At 50.7% G+C, this 19,372-nt stretch overlaps 1 protein-coding gene across 1 annotated transcript in view; it reads left to right on the forward strand.

Moving 5' to 3' along the window:
* Nucleotides 1-8,778: 8,778 nt before the first annotated feature.
* zwilch (zwilch kinetochore protein) overlaps nt 8,779-19,372 on the forward strand; it is a 47,157-nt gene continuing 36,563 nt past the window's right edge. Inside the window, exons 1-6 of the mRNA XM_087981407.1 lie at nt 8,779-8,829; nt 10,816-10,911; nt 14,597-14,715; nt 16,222-16,421; nt 17,107-17,186; nt 18,515-18,670. Of these exons, the coding sequence (XP_087837533.1) occupies nt 14,681-14,715; nt 16,222-16,421; nt 17,107-17,186; nt 18,515-18,670 (471 nt within the window). The 5' untranslated portion in view covers nt 8,779-8,829; nt 10,816-10,911; nt 14,597-14,680. The remainder of the gene's footprint in view (nt 8,830-10,815; nt 10,912-14,596; nt 14,716-16,221; nt 16,422-17,106; nt 17,187-18,514; nt 18,671-19,372) is intronic.

The following is a 19,372-nucleotide window of genomic DNA, read 5'->3' on the forward strand; positions in this document are numbered from 1 at the left end:
GGGGAGGGGGAGGGGGAGAGGGGAGGGGGGAGGGGGAAGGGGGGGGAGAGGGGAGGGGGAAGGGGGGGGAGAGGGGGAGGGGAGAGGGAAGGGGGGGTAGAGGGGAGGGGGAAGGGGGGGGGGAGAGGGGAGGGGGGAGAGGGGAGGGGGGAGAGGGGAGGGGGAAGGGGGGGGGGAGAGGGGAGGGGAGAAAGGGGGGGGAGGAAGAGGGGAGGAGGGGGAAGGGGGGGGGGAGAGGGGAGGGGGAAGGGGGGGGGAGAGGGGAGGGGGGAGAGGGGAGGGGGAAAGGGGGGGGGAGAGGGGAGGGGGGAGAGGGGAGGGGGAAGGGGGGGGAGGGGGGAGAGGGGAGGGGGAAGGGGGGAGGGGACGGGGGGAGAGGGGAGGGGGAAGGGGGGAGGGGAGGGGGGAGAGGGGAGGGGGGAGAGGGGAGGGGGAAGGGGGGGGAGAGGGAGGGGGAAGGGGGGGGGAGAGGGGGGAGAGGGAGGGAGAGGGGGGGAGGGAGGGGGGGGAGAGGGGGAGGGGGGGGAGAGGGGAGGGGGGGAGAGGGGAGGGGGAGGGGGGGGAGAGGGGAGGGGGGAGAGGGGAGGGGGAAGGAGGGGGGAGAGGGGAGGGGGAGGGGGGAGAGGGGAGGGGGAAGGAGGGGGGAGAGGGGAGGGGGAAGGGGGGGGGAGGGGGGAGAGGGGAGGGGGAAGGGGGGGGGGAGGGGGGAGAGGGGAAGGGGAGGGGGAAGGGGGGGGGAGAGGGGAGGGGGAAGGGGGGGGAGGGGGGAGAGGGGAAGGGGAGGGGGAAGGGGGGGGAGAGGGGAGGGGGAAGGGGGGGGGGAGAGGGGAGGGGGGAAGGGGGGGGGAGGGGGAAGGGGGGGGAGAGGGGAGGGGGAAGGGGGGGGGAGGGGGAAGGGGGGGGAGAGGGGAGGGGGAAGGGGGGGGGAGGGGGGAGAGGGGAAGGGGAGGGGGAAGGGGGGGGGAGGGGGGAGAGGGGGGGGGGAGAGGGGAGGGGGGAGAGGGGAGGGGGAAGGGGGGGGGAGAGGGAAGGGGGGGGAGAGGGGAGGGGGAAGGGGGGGGAGAGGGAGGGGGAAGGGAGGGGGGAGAGGGAGGGGGAAGGGGGGGGAGAGAGGGGAGGGGGAAGGGGGGGGGAGGGGGGAGAGGGAGGGGGAAGGGGGGGGGAGAGGGAAGGGGGGGGGAGAGGGGAGGGGGAAGGGGGGGGGAGAGAGGGGAGGGGGGAGAGGGGAGGGGAGGGGGAAGGGGGGGGAGAGGGGAGGGGGAGAGGGGAGGGGAAGGGGGGGGAGAGGGGAGGGGGAAGGGGGGGGAGAGGGGAGGGGGGAAGGGGGGGAGAGGGGAGGGGGAAGGGGGGGGAGAGGGGAGGGGAAGCGGGGAGGGGAGGGGGGAGAGGGGAGGGGGAAGGGGGGAAGGGGGAGAGGGAAGGGGGAAGGGGGGAGGGGGAAGGGGGGAGGAGAGGGAGGGGAGGGGGAGGGGGGGGAGGGAGAGGGGAGAGGGGGGGGGAGAGGGGAGGGGGAAGGGGGGGGAGAGGGGGGGTGGGAGAGGGGAGAGGGAAAGGGGGGGGGAGAGGAGGGGGAGAGGGGAAGGGGGAGAGGAGGGGGAGGGGGGAGAGGAGGGGGAGGGGGGAGAGGGGAAGGGGGAGAGGGGGGAGAGGGGAAGGGGGAGGGAAGGGGGAGAGGAGGGGGAAGGGGGAGGGAAGGGGAGAGGAGGGGGAAGGGGGGAGAGGGGAAGGGGGAGAGGAGGGGGAGGGGGGAGAGGGGAAGGGGGAGAGGAGGGGGAGAGGGGAAGGGGGAGAGGAGGGGGAGGGGGGAGAGGAGGGGGAGGGGGGAGAGGGGGAGAGGGGAAGGGGGAGAGGAGGGGGGAGAGGGGAAGGGGAGAGGAGGGGGAGGGGGGAGAGGGGGAGAGGGGAAGGGGGAGAGGAGGGGGAGAGGGGAAGGGGGAGAGGAGGGGGAGGGGGGAGGAGGGGGAGGGGGGAGAGGGGAAGGGGGAGAGGAGGGGGGAGAGGGGAAGGGGGAGAGGAGGGGGAGGGGGGAGAGGGGAAGGGGGAGAGGAGGGGGGAGAGGGGAAGGGGGAGAGGGGAAGGGGGAAGGGGGGGGGGAGAGGGGAGGGGAAGGGGGGGGAGAGGGGAGGGGAAGGGGGGGGGGAGAGGGGAGGGGGAAGGGGGGGGAGAGGGGGAGGGGGGAGAGGAGGGGGAGAGGGGAAGGGGGAGAGGAGGGGGAGAGGGGAAGGGGGAGAGGAGGGGGGAGAGGGGAAGGGGGAGAGGGGAAGGGGGAGAGGGGAGGGGGGAAGGAGGGGAGAGGGGAAGGGGGAGGGGGGAAGGGGGAGGGGGGAAGGGGAAGGGGGGGAGGAGGGGGGAAGGAGGGGAGGGGGGGAAGGGGGAGAGGGGAGGGGGGAAAGGGGAGAGGGAAGGGGGAGGGGGGAAGGGGGAGAGGGGAGGGGGAGGAGGGGAGGGGGGAGGAGGGGAAGGGGAGGGGGGAGAGGGGGAAGGGGAAGGGGAGGGGGGGAAGGGGGAGGAGGGGAGGGGTGAAGGGGGAGGAGGGGAGGGGGAAGGGGGAGGAGGGGAGGGGGGAAGGGGGAGGAGGGGAAGGGGGGAGGAGGGGAGGGGGGAAGGGGGAGGAGGGGAAGGGGGAAGCGGGAGGGGGAAGGGGGAGGGGGGAAGGGGGAGGAGGGAGGGGGAGAGGGGAAGGGGGAGGAGGGGAAGGGGGAGAGGGAGGGGAGGAGGGGGGAAGGGGGAGAGGGAGGGGGAGGGAAGGGGGAGGAGGGGGAGGGGGGAGGGGGGAGGGGGGGGGAGAAGGGGGGGGGAGAGGGGAGGGGAGGGGGGAGGGGAAGGGGAGGGGAGGGGGAGAGGGGAGGAGGGGGAAGGGGGAGAGGGGGAAGGGGGGAGAGGGGGGGAGGAGGGGGAAGGGGGAGAGGGGAGGGGGGAGGGGAGGAGGAAGGGGGAGGAGGGGGAAGGGGGAGAGGGGAAGGAGGGGAAGGGGGAGGAGGGAAGGGGGAGGAGGGGAAGGGGAGGAGGGAGGAGGGGGGAAGGGGGAGGAGGGAAGGGGGAGAGGGGAGGAGGGAAGGGGAAGGGGAGAGGGGAGGAGGGGGGAAGGGGAGAGGGGAGGAGGGAGGGGGAGGGGGGAGGGGGAGGAGGGAAGGGGGAGGGGGAGGAGGGAGGGAAGGGGGAGGAGGGGAAGGGGGAGAGGGGAGGAGGGGGGAGAGGGGGAAGGAGGAGAGGGGGGGGAAGGGGAGGGGGAGAGGGGAGGGGGGAAGGGGGGGAGGAGGGAGGGGAGGGGAGGGGGGAGAGGGGAGGGGGGAGAGGGGAAGGGGGGAGGGGGGAAGGGGGGAGGAGGGGAGGGGGGAAGGGGGAGGAGGGAAGGGGAAGGGGGAGAGGGGGGAGGGGAGGGGGAAGGGGGGAGAGGGGGAGGGGGAAGGGGAGGGGGGGAAGGGGGAGGAGGGGGAGGGGGGAGAGGGGGAGGAGGGGAGGGGGGAAGGGGGAGGAGGGGAAGGGGGAAAGGGGAGGGGGGAAGGGGGGGAAGGAGGAGGGGGGGGGAAGGGGGAGGAGGGAGAGGGGAGGGGGGAAGGGGGAGAGGGGAAGGGGGAGGGGGAGGGGGGAAGAGGGGAGGGGGGAGAGGGGAAGGGGAGGGGGGAAGGGGGAGGAAGGGGAGGGGGGAAGGGGGAGAGGGGAAGGGGGAGGGGGGGGAAGGGGGAGAGGGAAGGGGAGGGGGGAAGGGGGAGAGGGAAGGGGGAGAGGGAAGGGGGAGGGGGGAAGGGGGAGGAGGGGAGGGGGGAAGGGGGAGGAGGGGAAGGGGGGAGAGGGGAGGGGGTAGGGGGAGGGGGGAAGGGGGGAGGGGGGAAGGGGGAAGGGGGAGGAGGGGAAGGGGAGAGGGGAGGGGGGAAGGGGGAGGGGAGGGAGGGGGGAAGGGGGAGGAGGGGAAGGGGGAGAGGGGAGGGGGTAGGGGGAGGGGGGAAGGGGGGGAGGGGAAGGGGGGAAGGGGGAGGAGGGGAAGGGGAGAGGGGAGGGGGGAAGGGGGAGGGGGGGAGGGGGGAAGGGGGAGGGGGAAGGGGGAGAGGGGAGGGGGGGAGAGGGGAGGGGGGAAGGGGGAGAGGGGAGGGGGAGAGGGGAGGGGGGAAGGGGGAGAGGGGAGGGGGGGAGGGGGAGAGGGAAGGGGGAGAGGGGAAGGGGGAGAGGGGAAGGGGGAGGGGGAGAGGGGAGGGGGAAGGGGAAGGGGGAGAGGGGAGGGGGGAGAGGAGAGGGGGGAGAGAGGGAAGGGGAAGAGGGGAGGGGGGAGAGGGGAATGGGGGAGAGTTGAAGGGGAAATGGCGGGAGGGGGAATGCGGTGGAGGGGGGAGAAGGGGAATGGGGAGGGGGGGAGAAGGGGAATGGGGAGGTGGGAGAAGAGAAATGGGGAGGGGGGGAGAAGGGGAATGGGGGAGAAGGGGAATGGGGAGAGGGGGGAGAAGGGGAATGGGGAGAGGGGGGAGATGGGGGGAGGGGGGAGAAGGGGAATGGGGGGAGGGGGGGAGAAGGGGAATGGGGAGATGGGGGGAGGGGGGAGAAGGGGAATGGGGAGATGGGGGGAGGGGGGAGAAGGGGAATGGGGAGAGGGGGGAGATGGGGGGAGAAGGGGAACGGGGAGAGGGGGGAGAAGGGGAACGGGGAGAGGGGGGAGAAGGGGAACGGGGAGAGGGGGGAGAAGGGGAACGGGGAGAGGGGGGAGAAGGGGAACGGGGAGAGGGGGGAGAAGGGGAACGGGGAGAGGGAGGAGAAGGGGAACGGGGAGAGGGGGGAGAAGGGGAACAGGGAGAAGGGGAACGGGGAGAGGGAGGGGAACAGGGAGAAGGGGAACGGGGAGAGGGGGGAGAAGGGGAACGGGGGAGAGGGGGGAGAAGGGGAACGGGGAGAGGGAGGGGAACAGGGAGAAGGGGAACGGGGAGAGGGGGGAGAAGGGGAACAGGGAGAGGGGGGAGAAGGAGAGGGGGGAGAAGGGGAACGGGGAGAGGGGGGAGAAGGGGAACGGGGAGAGGGGGGAGAAGGGGAACGGGAGAAGGGGAACGGGGAGAGGGGGGAGAAGGGGAACGGGGAGAGGGGGGAGAAGGAGAGGGGGGAGAAGGGGAACGGGGAGAGGGGGGAGAAGGGGAACGGGGAGAAGGGGAACGGGGAGAGGGGGGAGAAGGGGAATGGGGAGAGGGGGGAGAAGGGGAATGGGGTGCAGAGGGAAGGGGAATGGGGTGGAAGGGGAATGGGGAGGGGGGGAAGGGGAATGGGGAGGGGGGGAGGTGGGGTGGAAGGGGAATGAGGGAAGGGGAATGGGGAGGGGGGGGCAGGGAAGGGGAATGGGGATAGATGGGGATGGGGAGTGAAAGGGGAATTGGGAGGCAGTGGGGAAGGGGGAGGGGGTGGAAGGGGAATGGGGAGGGGCGGGAAGGTGAATGGGGGGAGGGGGAATGGGGGAGAGGGGAATGGGGAAGGGGAGGGGGGAAGGTGAATAGTGGGGGGGAAGGGGGAGGGAATGGGGAGGGGAAGGGGGGAGATGTATGGAGGAGAGGAAGAATGGAGGGGGAGAGGTATGGAGAAGGAAGAGGATGAGGAGGAGGGGGAGATGTATGTGGGAGAGGGGGTATGGAGCTGGGAGGGGGAAGGGAGGGTAGGCCCTTCAAGCCTGCTCCACCATTCAATAAGATCATGGCCGATCTTTTTGTGGCCTCATCTCCAGTTACTTGCCCACACACCGTAACTCATTGTTCAAAAGAAAATCTATCTTAGTTTTAAAAACATTTATTGAAGTAACATCAACTACTTCACTGGGCAGGGAGTTCCATATGTTCACAGAGTGAAGAAGTAACTTCTCATTCTGTCCTGAATCTGCTCCCCTAATTTTGAGACTCTGCCATCTTGTCCTAGTTTCACCTGCTCGTGGAAACAACCTCTCTACGTCTATCTTATCTATTCCCTTCATAATTTTATATGTTTCTATAAAATCCTCCCCTCATTCTTCTAAATTCCAATGAATATAATCCCAGTCTACTCAGTCTCTTCTCAAAAGCCAATCCCCTCAACTCCGGAATCAACCTAGTGAACCTCCTTTGTATCCCCTATAGTGCCGGTGCATCCTTTCTCAAGTAAGGAGACCAAAACTGCATGCAGTACTCCAGGTATGGCCTCACCTGCACCCTGAACAGCTGCAATATAGCTTCCCTGCTTTTAAACTGAATCCCTCTAACAATGAAAGCTAAAATTCCATTGGCCTTCAAATCACCTGTTGTGCCTGTAGACTAACCTTCTGCGATTTGTGCACAACGACACCCAGGTCCCTCTGCATAGCAATATGTTGCAATTTTATACCATTCTCAATAGCCCTTTTTACTGTTATTGCTACCAAAATTAGTGACTTCGCATTTATTAACATTGTATTCCATCTGCCAGATCTTTGCCCATTCACTTAAAGTATCTATGTTCCTCTGCAAAGTTGCACAGTCCTCTGCACACTTCGCTCTGCCACTCATCTTAGTGTCATCTGCAAACTTTGACACACTACACGTGGTCCCCAACTCCAAATCATCTATGTAAATTGTGAATAATTGCAGTCCCAACACTGATCCTTGAGGTACACCACTTGTTACTGATTGCCAACCAGAGTAGCACTCATTTATACCCACTATTTGCTTTCTGTTAGTTCACCAATCCCTTATCCATGCTAATATTTTACCCGTAACGCCATGCATCTTTATCTTATGCAGCAGCCTCTTGTGCGGCACCTTGTCGAAGGCCTTTTGGAAATGTAGGTGCACTACATCTACTGGGTCCTGTTGTTCACCATGCTCATAATGTCTTCATAGAATTCCTAAAAATAGTTAAGCATCACCTACCCTTCATGAACCCATGCTGCATCTGCCCAACCAGACAATTTCTGTCTTGCTATTCCTTCCTTGAATTGAATTGAATTTATTGTCACGTATACCAAGGCACAGTGAAAACCTTTGTCTTGCAAGCAATACAGGCAGATCACAAAGTTAAATAGCATAGGTAAGTAAACAGCAGCAAAAACAAAATACAGGTAGAGGAGAGCGCTAAGAGTTTGAGAGTCCATTCAGTATTCTAACAGTAGGGTAGAAACTGTTTCAAAACCAGCTGGTGCACGTGTTCAGGCTTCTGTACCTTCTCCCCAATGGTAGAGGTTGTGGAAAAGCATTGCCAGAGTGGAATGGATCTTTGAGAATGCTGGTGGCCTTTCCTTGACAGCGGGCCTGGTAGATAGATTCTGTAGATGGGAGGTTGGTCTTTGTGATTGTCCGGACCGAGTTCACCACTCTCTGTAACTGTCTTCGATCTTGAATGGTACAGTTGCCATACCAGGTAGTGAAACATCCAGACAAAATGCTCTCGATGGCGCAACTATAAAAGTTGGCAAGGGTATTTGCCATCATGCCAAAGTTCCTCAACTGCCTGAGGAAGAAGAGATGTTGTTGGCTCTTTGTAACCAACATGAAGAGTCCAAGAAAACTTGCTGTTGATGACCACTCCCAAGAAACAGCTTGACACTCTCCACTCGTTCCACCTCTGCCTGTTAAAGTGTAGGGGGGACATGAGTAACATCCTGCCAAAAGTCTATAATGAGTTCCATGGTTTTGCCAGCATTGAGACTTGACTGACTATGGTGGTGTCATCAGCGAACTTGTAAATGGCATTAGTCTGGTATTTAGCGACACAGTCATGGGTATACAGTGAGTACAGTAGGGGGTTGAGTACACACCCCTGGTGAGCTCCGGTGCTGAGTGTTAGTGAGGATGAAATATTAAAATTAATTAGATTCCCTACAGTGTGGAAACAGGTCCTTCGGTCCAACCAGTCCACACTGACCCTCCGAAGAGTAACCCTCCCAGACCCATTTCCCTCTGAGTAATGCACCTAATACTATGGGCAATTTAGCATGGCCAATTCACCTGACCTGCACATCTTTGGACTGTGGGAGGAAACCGGAGCATCCGGAGGAAACCCATGCAGAATGGAAACCCATGGAAAGAATGTGCAAACTCCACACAGACAGTCGCCCGAGGCTGGAATTGAACCTGGTGCTGTGAGGCAGCGGTGCTAACCACTGAGCCACCATGCCACCCTAAGCAAATTGCCACAAGTGCACTTTCTACTTCTCCAGCCATCTTTTTTAGTATCCTGGGATGCATTCCATCAGGGCCAGGAGACTTGTCTATCCTCGGTTCCATTATCTTGCCGAACACTACCTCTTCCGTGATAATGATCGTTTCCAGGTCCTCACCTATCTTCATCTCTTTGTCAATTTCTGGCATGTTATTAGTGTCCTCCACTGTGAAGACCGAGACAAAATACCTATTCAATGCCTCAGCCATTTCATCATATCCCATGACTAAATGCCCCTTCTCATCCTCTAAACGATTAATGTTTAGCCACTCTTTTTCGTTTTATATATTTATTGAAACTTTTGCTATCTGTCTTTATATTCTGTGCTAGTTTTTTCTCATGTTCTATCTTTTTTCTCTTTTTGTGGCTGTCTATTGACCTTTAAAGCTCGGCCAATCTTCTAGATTCCCGCTGATCTTGGCCACTTTCTTTGCCTTCTCTTTCAATTTGATAGCCTCCCTATTTCCTCAGACACCCATGGCGGATTACCCCTTTTCTTACAGTCCTTGTTTTTCATTGGAATATACTTTTCTTGAGCACTTTGAAAAACTCATGGCTTTTTTTTTTGGTATATTCAAGGCTGAATTTAAATCAGTAAAGAAATCAAGGGTTATTGTGTTTCAATGCATTTTCTTTCCTTACAGACTCTGTGACCAAGAAAACAAAGGGTTGTTAAAGGAACCCGTACTGTACGAGGTAATCTCCTTGCAAAATTTGAGTATTTTAATTCCCCAGTACCTCTTCTTTTTTCTAAATTAAATTTTTTACGGGTTGTGAGTGTTACTGGCTGGCCAGCATTTATTGCCTGTCCCTAGTTGCCCTTGAGAAGGTGGTGGTGAGCTAACTTCTTGAACCACTGCAGTCCACCTGCTGTGGGTTGACTCATAACGCCATAAGGGAGGGAATTCCAGGATATTGACCTAGCAACAGTGACCGAACGGCAATATATTTCCAAGTCAGTTTGGTGAGTGGCTTGGAGGGGAACTTGCAGGTGGTAGTGTTCCCAAGTACCTGCGATCCTTGTCCTTCTAGATGGAAGTGGTCATGGGTTTGGAAGGTACTGTGAGGGTATTTGGAATATCTTGCAGTGCGCCTTGTAGGTGTGGCGCCAACAGAGCATGCTGCTTTGTCCTGGATGGTGTTAAACTTCTTAAGTGTTGTTGGAGCTGCACTCATCTGGGCAAGTGGGGAATATTCCAGACTTCTGCCTTGTAGATGGCTGGCAGGCCTTGGGGAATCAGGAGGTGAGTTACTTGCTGCAGTATTCTGAGCCTCTGACCTGCGCTTGTAGCCACTCTGTCTAAGAGGTGAGTCCAGTTTAGTTTCTGGTAAATGGTAACCCCCAAAGATGTTGATCGTAGGAAATTCAGTGATGGTAACACCATTGAATGTCATGGGGTTGTGGTTAGATTGTCTGTTATTGGTGATGGTCATAGCCTGGCATTTGTATGGCGCGAATGTTACTTGCCACTTGTCAGCCCAAGTCTGGATATTGTCCAGATCTTGTTGCATTTGAACATTGACTGCTTCAGTATCTAAGGAGTTGTGAATGGTGCTGAACATTGTGCACTCATTGGTGAATATCCAGCTCAATAGTTTGGTGTTTGCTTGGTTCTACTCACTGCACCATTCACAACCTTAAACAATGATGTCGAGCTCAACAATGGTGGTGTCATCAGAGAACTTGTAAATGGCATTAGTCTGGTATTTAGCGACACAATCATGGGTATACAGTGAGTACAGTAGAGGGTTGAGTACACACCCCTGGTGAGCTCCAGTGCTGAGTGTTAGTGAGGATGATATATTAAAATTAATTAGATTCCCTACAGTGTGGAAACAGGTCCTTCGGTCCAACCAGTCCACACTGACCCTCCGAAGAGTAACCCACCCAGAACCATTTCCCTCTGAGTAATGCACCTAATACTATGGGCAATTTAGCTCGGGCAATCCACCTGACCTGCACATCTTTGGACTGTGGGAGGAAACCGGAGCACCCGGAGGAAACCCATGCAGACATGGGAAGAATGTGCAAACTCCACACAGACAGTCGCCCGAGGCTGGAATTGAACCTGGTGCTGTGAGATGAAATTCCATTGATACGGCCTCTCCTAACTCATCTGAATGGTCAGATTGCTGTCCAATATCCTTCAATAGGTCTTTGGAGATATATATGTTCATCGTGGAAGATTATTTTATTAATCTCAACAGTTTTGCAGTCCTAACAATGTTTCCGTCCTACACAATTGAAACTTCCTGGGCAGTTTTCTCAAAGCTATTTACAGTGAGCGCCCATGCAAAGTTTAGTGTGGCACACTTGCACTTCAATCTGATCTATTACAGTTAAAGGAATAGATTTTTTTGAAACTTTCTTTTCTCAAGATCTTTGTTTTATTCTCCCTCGACAAATTACTAGTGGGGATCATTGTTGTATTTGCTATCTGCAGTGACTTCCTATTGACTTATTTTCCACTTTCTCCACTCCATTAACTAGGGATTTGCCTTGCACAATGTAATTGAGATGCTTGTGCCCATATTGTGTCATTTTGCTCTGCCCATTAAGGTAGAGCACCGTTGAGCTGTGACATTGCACTATTCCCCCTAAGGGCATGTACTCACTGTGCAAACAATTGAAAGCAAGATTTATTTTGAGAGTTTTGGCCTTTTTTCTGGTTTTTCTCCTAGGATGATGTTCAAGTCCATATTATAACTAAAGTGAACAGAAGTCCCTTGCAAGCTTTCTGGAAGAAGAATGTACCCATCTTTATAGCAGAGAGAGCAGTAAGTATTTAAAGTAAAGTGTTATTCTATTATTTATTGAGACTTTTATACAGGAGGCTCTAATTCATACCTATGCTAGGAATCAATTTCCAATTCTTAATGTTTGAGACCAGTCATCATTCAGGATTGGAGTAAGGATGAGTTAATGGAAAGACTTGATTTGAAGACAATGGACTTCATCTTCTCACCACACAAGCAAGTGAAAAGGAATTGTTACATAAATTTGCATTTGCATTAGAACCATTTCTTAGTGACATTTCATTTCCATGTTCTTGAAATTTTTGGCTATTTAGGGTGAACATTTTCGTTTTCATCCCTCCATCATCTCCTTTCTGTTTTAGGCTGCTGCTTTCTTCAAATTTTAAATTGTTTTTCTGCCAGTGGCAGCAATTTTTTTAAAATAGAGTGCTGGAAATTTTGCCATAGGCCAGTTTGGTTGCTGATTGGGCTGGAAATAATCACATACAATCTGTTAGAAACACCTGTTAGTAGTGTGGTAGTTGGGATACTTGTTAAAGTAATGGGTAGGTCCACTCAAGGACAAAGGAGGAAATTTATGCTTGAAGCCAGAGGAAGTGGGTGAGGTCCTAATGAGTATTATTTATCAGTATCCACCAGTGAGAAGGACATGGATGATGGTAAGATTAGAGAGGGGTGTGTTGATATTCAAGGGCATGTCAATATTGTTATCAAGTTGAAGGCGTGTACTGTACCTTTAAGAGAGAATGAATACTGTTCTGAACTGAGAGCTTACAAACATCTGTGTATATGACTAGTTGGCAGCCCCAGGGTCTACTGGAAAATTGAAGATATGTAACATTTGGCTGTGAAATGGATACCTGAGTTTGATTGTTGTTTTGACAACAATTTGAATTTAACCAATTAGTTTAAATTATGCCCCAGGATACTAAAACTCAATCAAGTTTGATTTTGTTGTATTGTTAACATTGAACCAAAGAAATGTCCAATGATGGGGATATAAAATTGCAGACATTTTGAAAATTGGAGAGAGACCCAAGAAATTATGAAACACTCTCAATCAATGAAATGTATTCATAGTAAAAAGAAAGAAGATGACCCAGGGAGATCTTCAGCCGGAAGAAGACAGGTACCAAAGACGACAGCAGATGTGTGGTTTTGAAATTAAGTTGATGTTATTTTAATAAGTGTCTTATTGAAACAGCATATTGCTAAAGAGTTGGAGTCAGATAATCAGTAAGAAAGGGAGGCTTAGAGTTGTGAATAGGTGATGTTTAATATTCGCTTTTACAGTTAAAAAATAAATTGATATTATTTTCTTTAAATAGTGGAATTTGGGAGTTCTCTGTCACTCGTATTTCACTGGATTAAAAGGCGAAGTGAGCTTTTCTGAGTATTTGGTATAATTAACAGAAGGGTAAAGATCTTTGTATCCTCTTTAACCACAGATGAGAACCCAGAAGATGTTTTAAGAAGGGCACAGGGATAATACAGGAACCTTGTATCAATGGTAGGGAAATTATTAGAGAAGATTCTTAGGAACAGGATTAAATTGCATTTTGAAACAATTGGTCCTATTAGGGAGAGACAGCATGGCTTTGTGCGGGGAGGTCTTGTCTCACAAGTTTGATTGAGTTTTTTTGAGGTCGCAATGAAGATCATAGAAGACAGAGGATGGTTATGGAGATTTGTTTTTTTGACTAGAGGTCTGTCACCAATGGTTTTTTTTTTAGATTAGATTAGATTAGATTAGATTACATTACAGTGTAGAAACAGGCCCTTCGGCCCAACAAGTCCACACCGACCCGCCGAAGCGAAACCCACCCATACCCCTACATTTATCCCTTACCTAACACTACGGGCAATTTAGCATAGCCAATTCACCTGACCCTGCACATCTTTTGGACTGTGGGAGGAAACCGGAGCACCCGGAGGAAACCCACGCAGACACGGGGAGAACGTGCAAACTCCACACAGTCAGTCGCCTGAGGCGGGAATTGAACCGGGGTCTCAGGCGCTGTGAGGCAGCAGTGCTAACCACTGTGCCACCGTGCCGCCCACAATGGTGTTCCACAAGAATCGGTGCTGGACCCTCTGATGTCTGTAATATATATTTTATTTTTATATATATATGTATATATATATATTAAAAAATGATTTGGATAAGAATGTACAGAGGAACTTTGATTATCTAAATATTGGATCATCCGGCAAAATCGAATGGTCCCAATGCTTGGCTAAACTATGTTATCCAGCACTCGATTATCCAGAATTTGATAAACCAAATGATATCTTTCCACCCATGTCCTTTGGATAATTGAGGTTCCTCTGTAGCTGGTCTGATTAGTAAGTTTGCAGACAACATCAAAATAGGTGGAGGTGCAGATAGTGAGGAAGGTTGTCAAAGGATGCAGCAGGATATAGATCAGTTAGAAATTTGGGCAGAGAAAAAGCAGATGGAGTGTAATCCAAACAGGTGGGACTAGTTTGGATTGGGATATCTGGTCGGCATGGACGGGTTGGACTGAAGGGTCTGTTTCCATGCTGTACATCTCTATGACTCTAAGTGTGAGGTGATACATTTTGGGAGGTCAAATGCAAGAGGAAAATACACAATAAATGGTAGCACCCTGTGGAGCATTGATACACAGGGGGATCAAACCCGCAGCTCCCTGTAAGTAGCAACACAAGTGGATAAGGTGATAAAGAAGGCTGATCAGGGCATTGAGTATATAAGTTGGTAAGTCATGTTCAGAGTATTAGGTGCAACTCTGGTTGTGACAGTATAGGAAAGATTCGGAGAAGGTGCAAAAGAGGTTTACTGAGATGTTGGCTGGATTAGATATATTACCTATAAGAAGAGGTTGGACAAACTTGAATTGTGCTGTAGAATCACAGCTGAGGGATGACCTGAGAGAAGTATAAAAAATTATGAGAGGCATGGGTAGTCAGAGTCTTTTTTCCAGGGAGGAAATGTCAAATAATAAGGTGAAAGGAAGAAAGTTTAAAGGAGATATGCAAAGCAAGTTTTTTACACAGAGGGTGGTAGGTGCCTGGAGCCATTTACGTCCCTTTTAAATCTTTTCCCACTCATCTTAAGCTTATGCCCTCCTAGTTTTCGACTCCCCTACCTTGGTGATATTTGGCTGTTCACCCTATCTATGTCCCTCATGATTTTATAAATCTCTATAAGGTAACCCCTCTGTCTCTGCGGGTGAAATAGCCCCAGCCAATCAGTCACACCCTACAGCTCAAACCTTCCACCCAGGCAATGATCAACAAAATGTTAGAACTAGCCCCAGTATCAATTTTAGAGAGAATTAAGATTGCTTCCTATTACAGTAATTTGACATGTTTGAACATCCGTAAGAAAAGGAACAAAAACAGAAGTTGCTGGAAAAGCTCAGCAGGTCTGGCAGCATCTGTGAAGAGAAATCAAAAAGTTAATGTTTCAGGTCTGGCGACCCTTCGTCCTATGTCCGACAAGAAAAGGACTGGCTGAGCTTTGATACCTTTCTCCAGTTGTATAGCACATACATGGTCATTGTTTATGGTCAAACCTGAAGATTGAGTTTGGTATTTCTTGTGGGAGATTTGATTCCTTACCTGTACTCTGAAGCACTCACCTTGGTGAGCTTTGCTTCTGTGCTGTTTATGTATTTATTTCAATTGCTTTGCCTATATGCTGTACTCTCTTTACTTGCAGTCACTTAAAGTTGATGAAGACCAATTGGAAGACTCTTGTATTAATGAAACCAGCAATCTAACATCTATCAAGTTGGAAGAGGACATGGGACCTCTACCCCTCTCTGTCATGAAGGCAAGGTAATTAGCAAAGTAGCAAGTTCCAGGATTTTGACCCAGCTACATTGAAAGAACAGAATCTGTTTCCAAGTCAGAATGGTCAGTGGCTTGAAGGGGAACTTGCAGGTAGTGGTGTTCCTATGTATCTGCTGCCCTAGTCCTTTTAAATGGGAATGATTATGGTTTTGGAAGGTGCTGCCAAAGAACTTTTGGCGAATTTGATTTTTTAAACTTTATTGTCACGTGTGCTCGAGTACAGGAGTACAGTGAAAAGTGTACAATGTCAAACTTGTGTGGTGCATGTTATAGATAGTACATATAGAGAGAGTGGATGTGGTGTGAATCAAACAAGCTGCCTTGTCCTGAATCGTGTCAAGCTTTTTGAATGTTGTAGGAGATGCAGTCATTCAGGAAAGTGGGGAGTACTCCTTCACACTTGTGCCTTGTAGATGGCGGACATGCTTTGGGGAGTCAGGAGGTGAGTTACTCACTACAGTATTCCTGGTTTCTGACCTGCACTTATAAACATTGTCTGGCATTCATAAGGTTTGAATATTATTTGTCACTTTTCAGCCCAAGCCTGGATATCGTCCAGATCATGTTGCATTTGAACATGGACTGCTTCAGTAACGGAGGAGTCACAATTGGTGCTGAATATTATAAAATCATCAGTGGACATCCACACCTCCATCCTTTTGACGGAGGGAAGGTCATTGATGAGGCAGCTGAAGTTAGAAGGGCTTAGGACATTACCCTGAGCAATTTCTGCAGAGATATCCTGGATGTTGAAACTTTATTGCTGGAACAGCACAGCAGGTCAGGCAGCATCCAGGGAACAGGAGATTCGACGTTTCGGGCACAGGCCCTTCTTCAGGACCTCACTTTCTCCTCGAGAGATATCCTGGAGCTGAGTGACTGTCTTTCAACTACTACAGCTGCCATCTTCCTATGTGCCGGCTATGATTCCAACCAGCAAAGAGATTTCCTCCAATTCCTATTAACTTCAGTTTTGCTAGGTCTCCTTGATGTCACAATTGATCAATTGCAGCCTTGATGTCAAGAGCTGTCATTCTCAACTCACCTCTGGAATTCAGCTCCTTTGTCCATGTTGTATAAGGCTGTAAGGTTAGGAGCTGAGTGGCCCTGGCGAAACCCAAACTGGGCATGAATGAGCATGCACTGCTTGATAGCACTGTTGATAACTCCTATTGCTTTACTGATGATCACCAAGTAGAATGGTTGTTGAGAATAGGGATATTTGTGGAACCGCCGCCACCAGTGAGTTGTTTGACTGTCCACCATCATTCATGACCTGATGTAGCAAGACTTCAAAACTTCGATCTGATCCTTTGATTGTGGGATTGCATAGTTCTATCAACCACTTGCTACTTAGCTTGCTGGCATGCAAGTAGTCCTATTTTGTAGCTTGACCAGATTGAGATTGAGATTGACATCTCAAATTCATCTATATGGTATTGATGCTGCTTTTTGCATCTCTAATGCTTATTTATTTTTCTTCTATTTTAGACAGTTGGTTTCCTGGTACACCTTGGCCCATAATCCACACATGGCCCAGGTGGTCAACTGCAGTACATCAACTGCCTTTCCTCTGCTGTGGGTAAGATGCGATGGTTCTGATCCTGAAGGTACTGTTTGGCTAGGAGCTGAACCTGTGAATACCGGGAAAGAGATTACATCAATAGTTTTCCATATAGTTACATGCACTGGTAAGATATCAAAACAGTACTTTTATAAAGAGTTGTTTTAAACATTATCTCGATCATTATTCATGGAAAGATGAAATCCAAACCTGAAAACTTCACTGTCTTATAATGTGGGAATTAGAATTCGTAATACAAATATTAAAAAAAGGATACAATGTAATATGACTCTAAACTGAGGATTTAATGCCTGTGCACCTTGCTGTTACAAGCCTTTAACATTTAATAAAGCACCACATGAAGTTTGCACTGGATCCTGGCTTCCATGCTCCAGTGACCACTATTTTATATATAAAAAGTCACTTTATTTCCAAAGGACCAAGAGGCTGCTCTCTTATTAGCAAGAGAGAGAGACAAATGGTGCTATGGAACCTGAGGGTCATCATGCCTCAGGCAAGGTTGGGAAGGAGAGTCCTTCATGATAACCTCGGCAGATGCAGGAATTGAACTCGCGCTGTTGGCATCACTCTGCATCACAAACTGGCCAATATCTATAATGTAGGACAAATCAATGAGCTCCGTTTCTTCACATTAACTGTTGTAAAGCTTCCCTATGTGCTTGTTTTCTTTTTCAGTCTTGCCAAGGGACTTGAATATATGCAATGATTGTCTTGTCACTTTTTAGTGGGCAAATGCATAGAATTATTTTCTGTTTGAATACTATTTTTAGTATTATTTCTCATTCTTTTAGGACCAATTTTTGACAAAAATTCTTTCACAAGCGTAGAAAAGTTGAAAACTGCCCATAAAGACAGACATCTTTGTTCTGCTGTAAGTATTTCCACTCACTTTCTTTCCCACACCATGTGCTCCCCATCAGTTGTGCATAGCTTTGATAAATCCTATAAAATTCTGAGATAAATCAGTATGTTATCTTTATTTAGTATCTTTTAATGTAAGATAACTTGAGTTGCTTCGCAGAAGTGTATAAAGCAAAATTAAACATTGCACTATTCCAAGACCCCGCATGTACTATGGCTAATCAACTTAGCCTACACATTCTTGGACAGTTGGAGGAAACCGGGGCACCTGACAGAAACCCATGCAGTAATCATGGGTTGGGCAAAGTTCAGTGATATTAGAGCAGATGGTTAGAAGCTTAGTCAGAGGTAGGTTTTGAGGAATGTGTTAAAGGAAGAAAACAAGGCAGAAAGGTTTTTGGAGGGAATTTGAGCTTGGAGCTTGGGTGTCAATAGTTGAAAAATCAAAATCAAACATGTCCGGGTGTACAGAATTGAATGAATGTAGATATTTCAGAAGGTTATAAGGCTGGAAGAAATTACAGAAATCGGGTGTGGTCATACCAGAGAGGAATGTGAAAATAAACGTGAGAATTTTAAATTTTGAAGCACTGTTTGACAGGCATCTAATATTGATCAACCTTAACTATTTTCCTTTCTATCTTCCATTCCTCATCACCAAGCTTCCAAACTCCAAGGTTTACACTCCATTTTATCTGCAAACCTGGAATGTCTCTTTATTTTTCTGGGTGCACGCTTTCCTACTTTTATTTCAAATTCTGTTTTGGATCCTTTTGCTCAACTTTCACATTTCTTTGTGGCCCTGCTCCTCCCTATATCATCAGCTCTTCCAGACCCTCAACCCTGAGACATTTGTGCTCTGTTAATTCTGGCCTCTTGAGCACCTTGTTTTTAGTTGATCCGCTATTGGTGGCTGTTACTGTACTGCCTTGGTCCTAAGTTCTTGAATTTCTTCCCCAGATCTCTCTATCTCCCTCTCATTGTATTAATATATGCCGTAGGACCTACCTTTTTGTTCAGTTTTTTTTAACTGTCAGACCTCATATTGCGTTATGTGACTTGGACTTTTTGTTAGATTAAAGACAGTATAGAAGTTATTGTTTCTGTGACCTCTATTGATTTTTTTTCTAAGTAAGACTTTAGATTGTAAGATTGTGGGCACAATTACAAAGACTTGCACATGTATATTGCATTTCAAGTCCTCAGGATTCTGAAGTAAGAAACCAGTTCTGAGATTATGAAAGTGTCTTAAAATATATGTTGGGAAATATGTTTACTTTGGGGAAAAGCATTGAAATATTACGTTATTATGTGTAATGGCCTATTGCCTTGATTCAGGTAATAACGAAGGGCTATGCACAGTATGATTTGTTTGGTGCCACTGTATTGGAGAATACAATATTGGAATCCCAGAGTAACATTATGGTGGATTTCACTTGGAACAATGTGGACAAAATCTTAGAAATTCCACCACTTACATCAATTGCTACACTGGTAAGGAAATGAAACAAGGTACCGGCTACTCTTGCTGTTTGTGTCATGTATGTAATCCAGGACAGTTCTCTCGTTCACACAAACGCACACTCTAATACATGTACAGAACATGTGAGTTTTGCTTTTTGTAGGCAAGTTTGTCTGTTTCTTTTTGATGTCTCTAGACGCCATGAGATTGTTTGCCTAAAGGCAAACCTCAGACTGAATCTAAAGTGTCAGCCAGTGTAACTGTTAGAAGGTTGTCATCAATGGTGATGATCTCCAATTTATCCCTGTCTACATTTTTAAAGCAGTGGCTTATTAGTGTGGGAAATTTGCATTGCATTCCTGAACCACTACTCAGCTGTGTCTGAAGGACTTTTAAAAATTTTCATGGGGGATATGGGTGTTGTTGGCTAGATCAGCATTTGTTCCCTACTCCCAAGAAGTTGGTCATAAGCTGCGTTCTTATATCGTTGCAGTCCATGTGATGGAGGTACACCCAATGTGCTGTTCCAAGAAAAAGTTCCAGGGTGCTGGGTATAAGCTAGTGTTCCATGTACTAGAGGAGAATGAATCACTTATAGCCTTGTCTCTTGAATTAAAGAATCAGTTGCTGTGGCATTGTCAGATATTAAGAAATCAGATTCCTGTTTGGATTTTTTTTTAAATGCATTAGTGCACACTTACAAAAGACTTTTTGGAGGAGGCTTTGTGCATGTT

This window comes from Chiloscyllium plagiosum, unplaced genomic scaffold (assembly GCF_037043375.1).
Source record: "Chiloscyllium plagiosum isolate Xiang-an unplaced genomic scaffold, Cpla_swu_hap1 HiC_scaffold_39, whole genome shotgun sequence".
Taxonomy (NCBI): Eukaryota; Metazoa; Chordata; class Chondrichthyes; order Orectolobiformes; family Hemiscylliidae; genus Chiloscyllium; species Chiloscyllium plagiosum.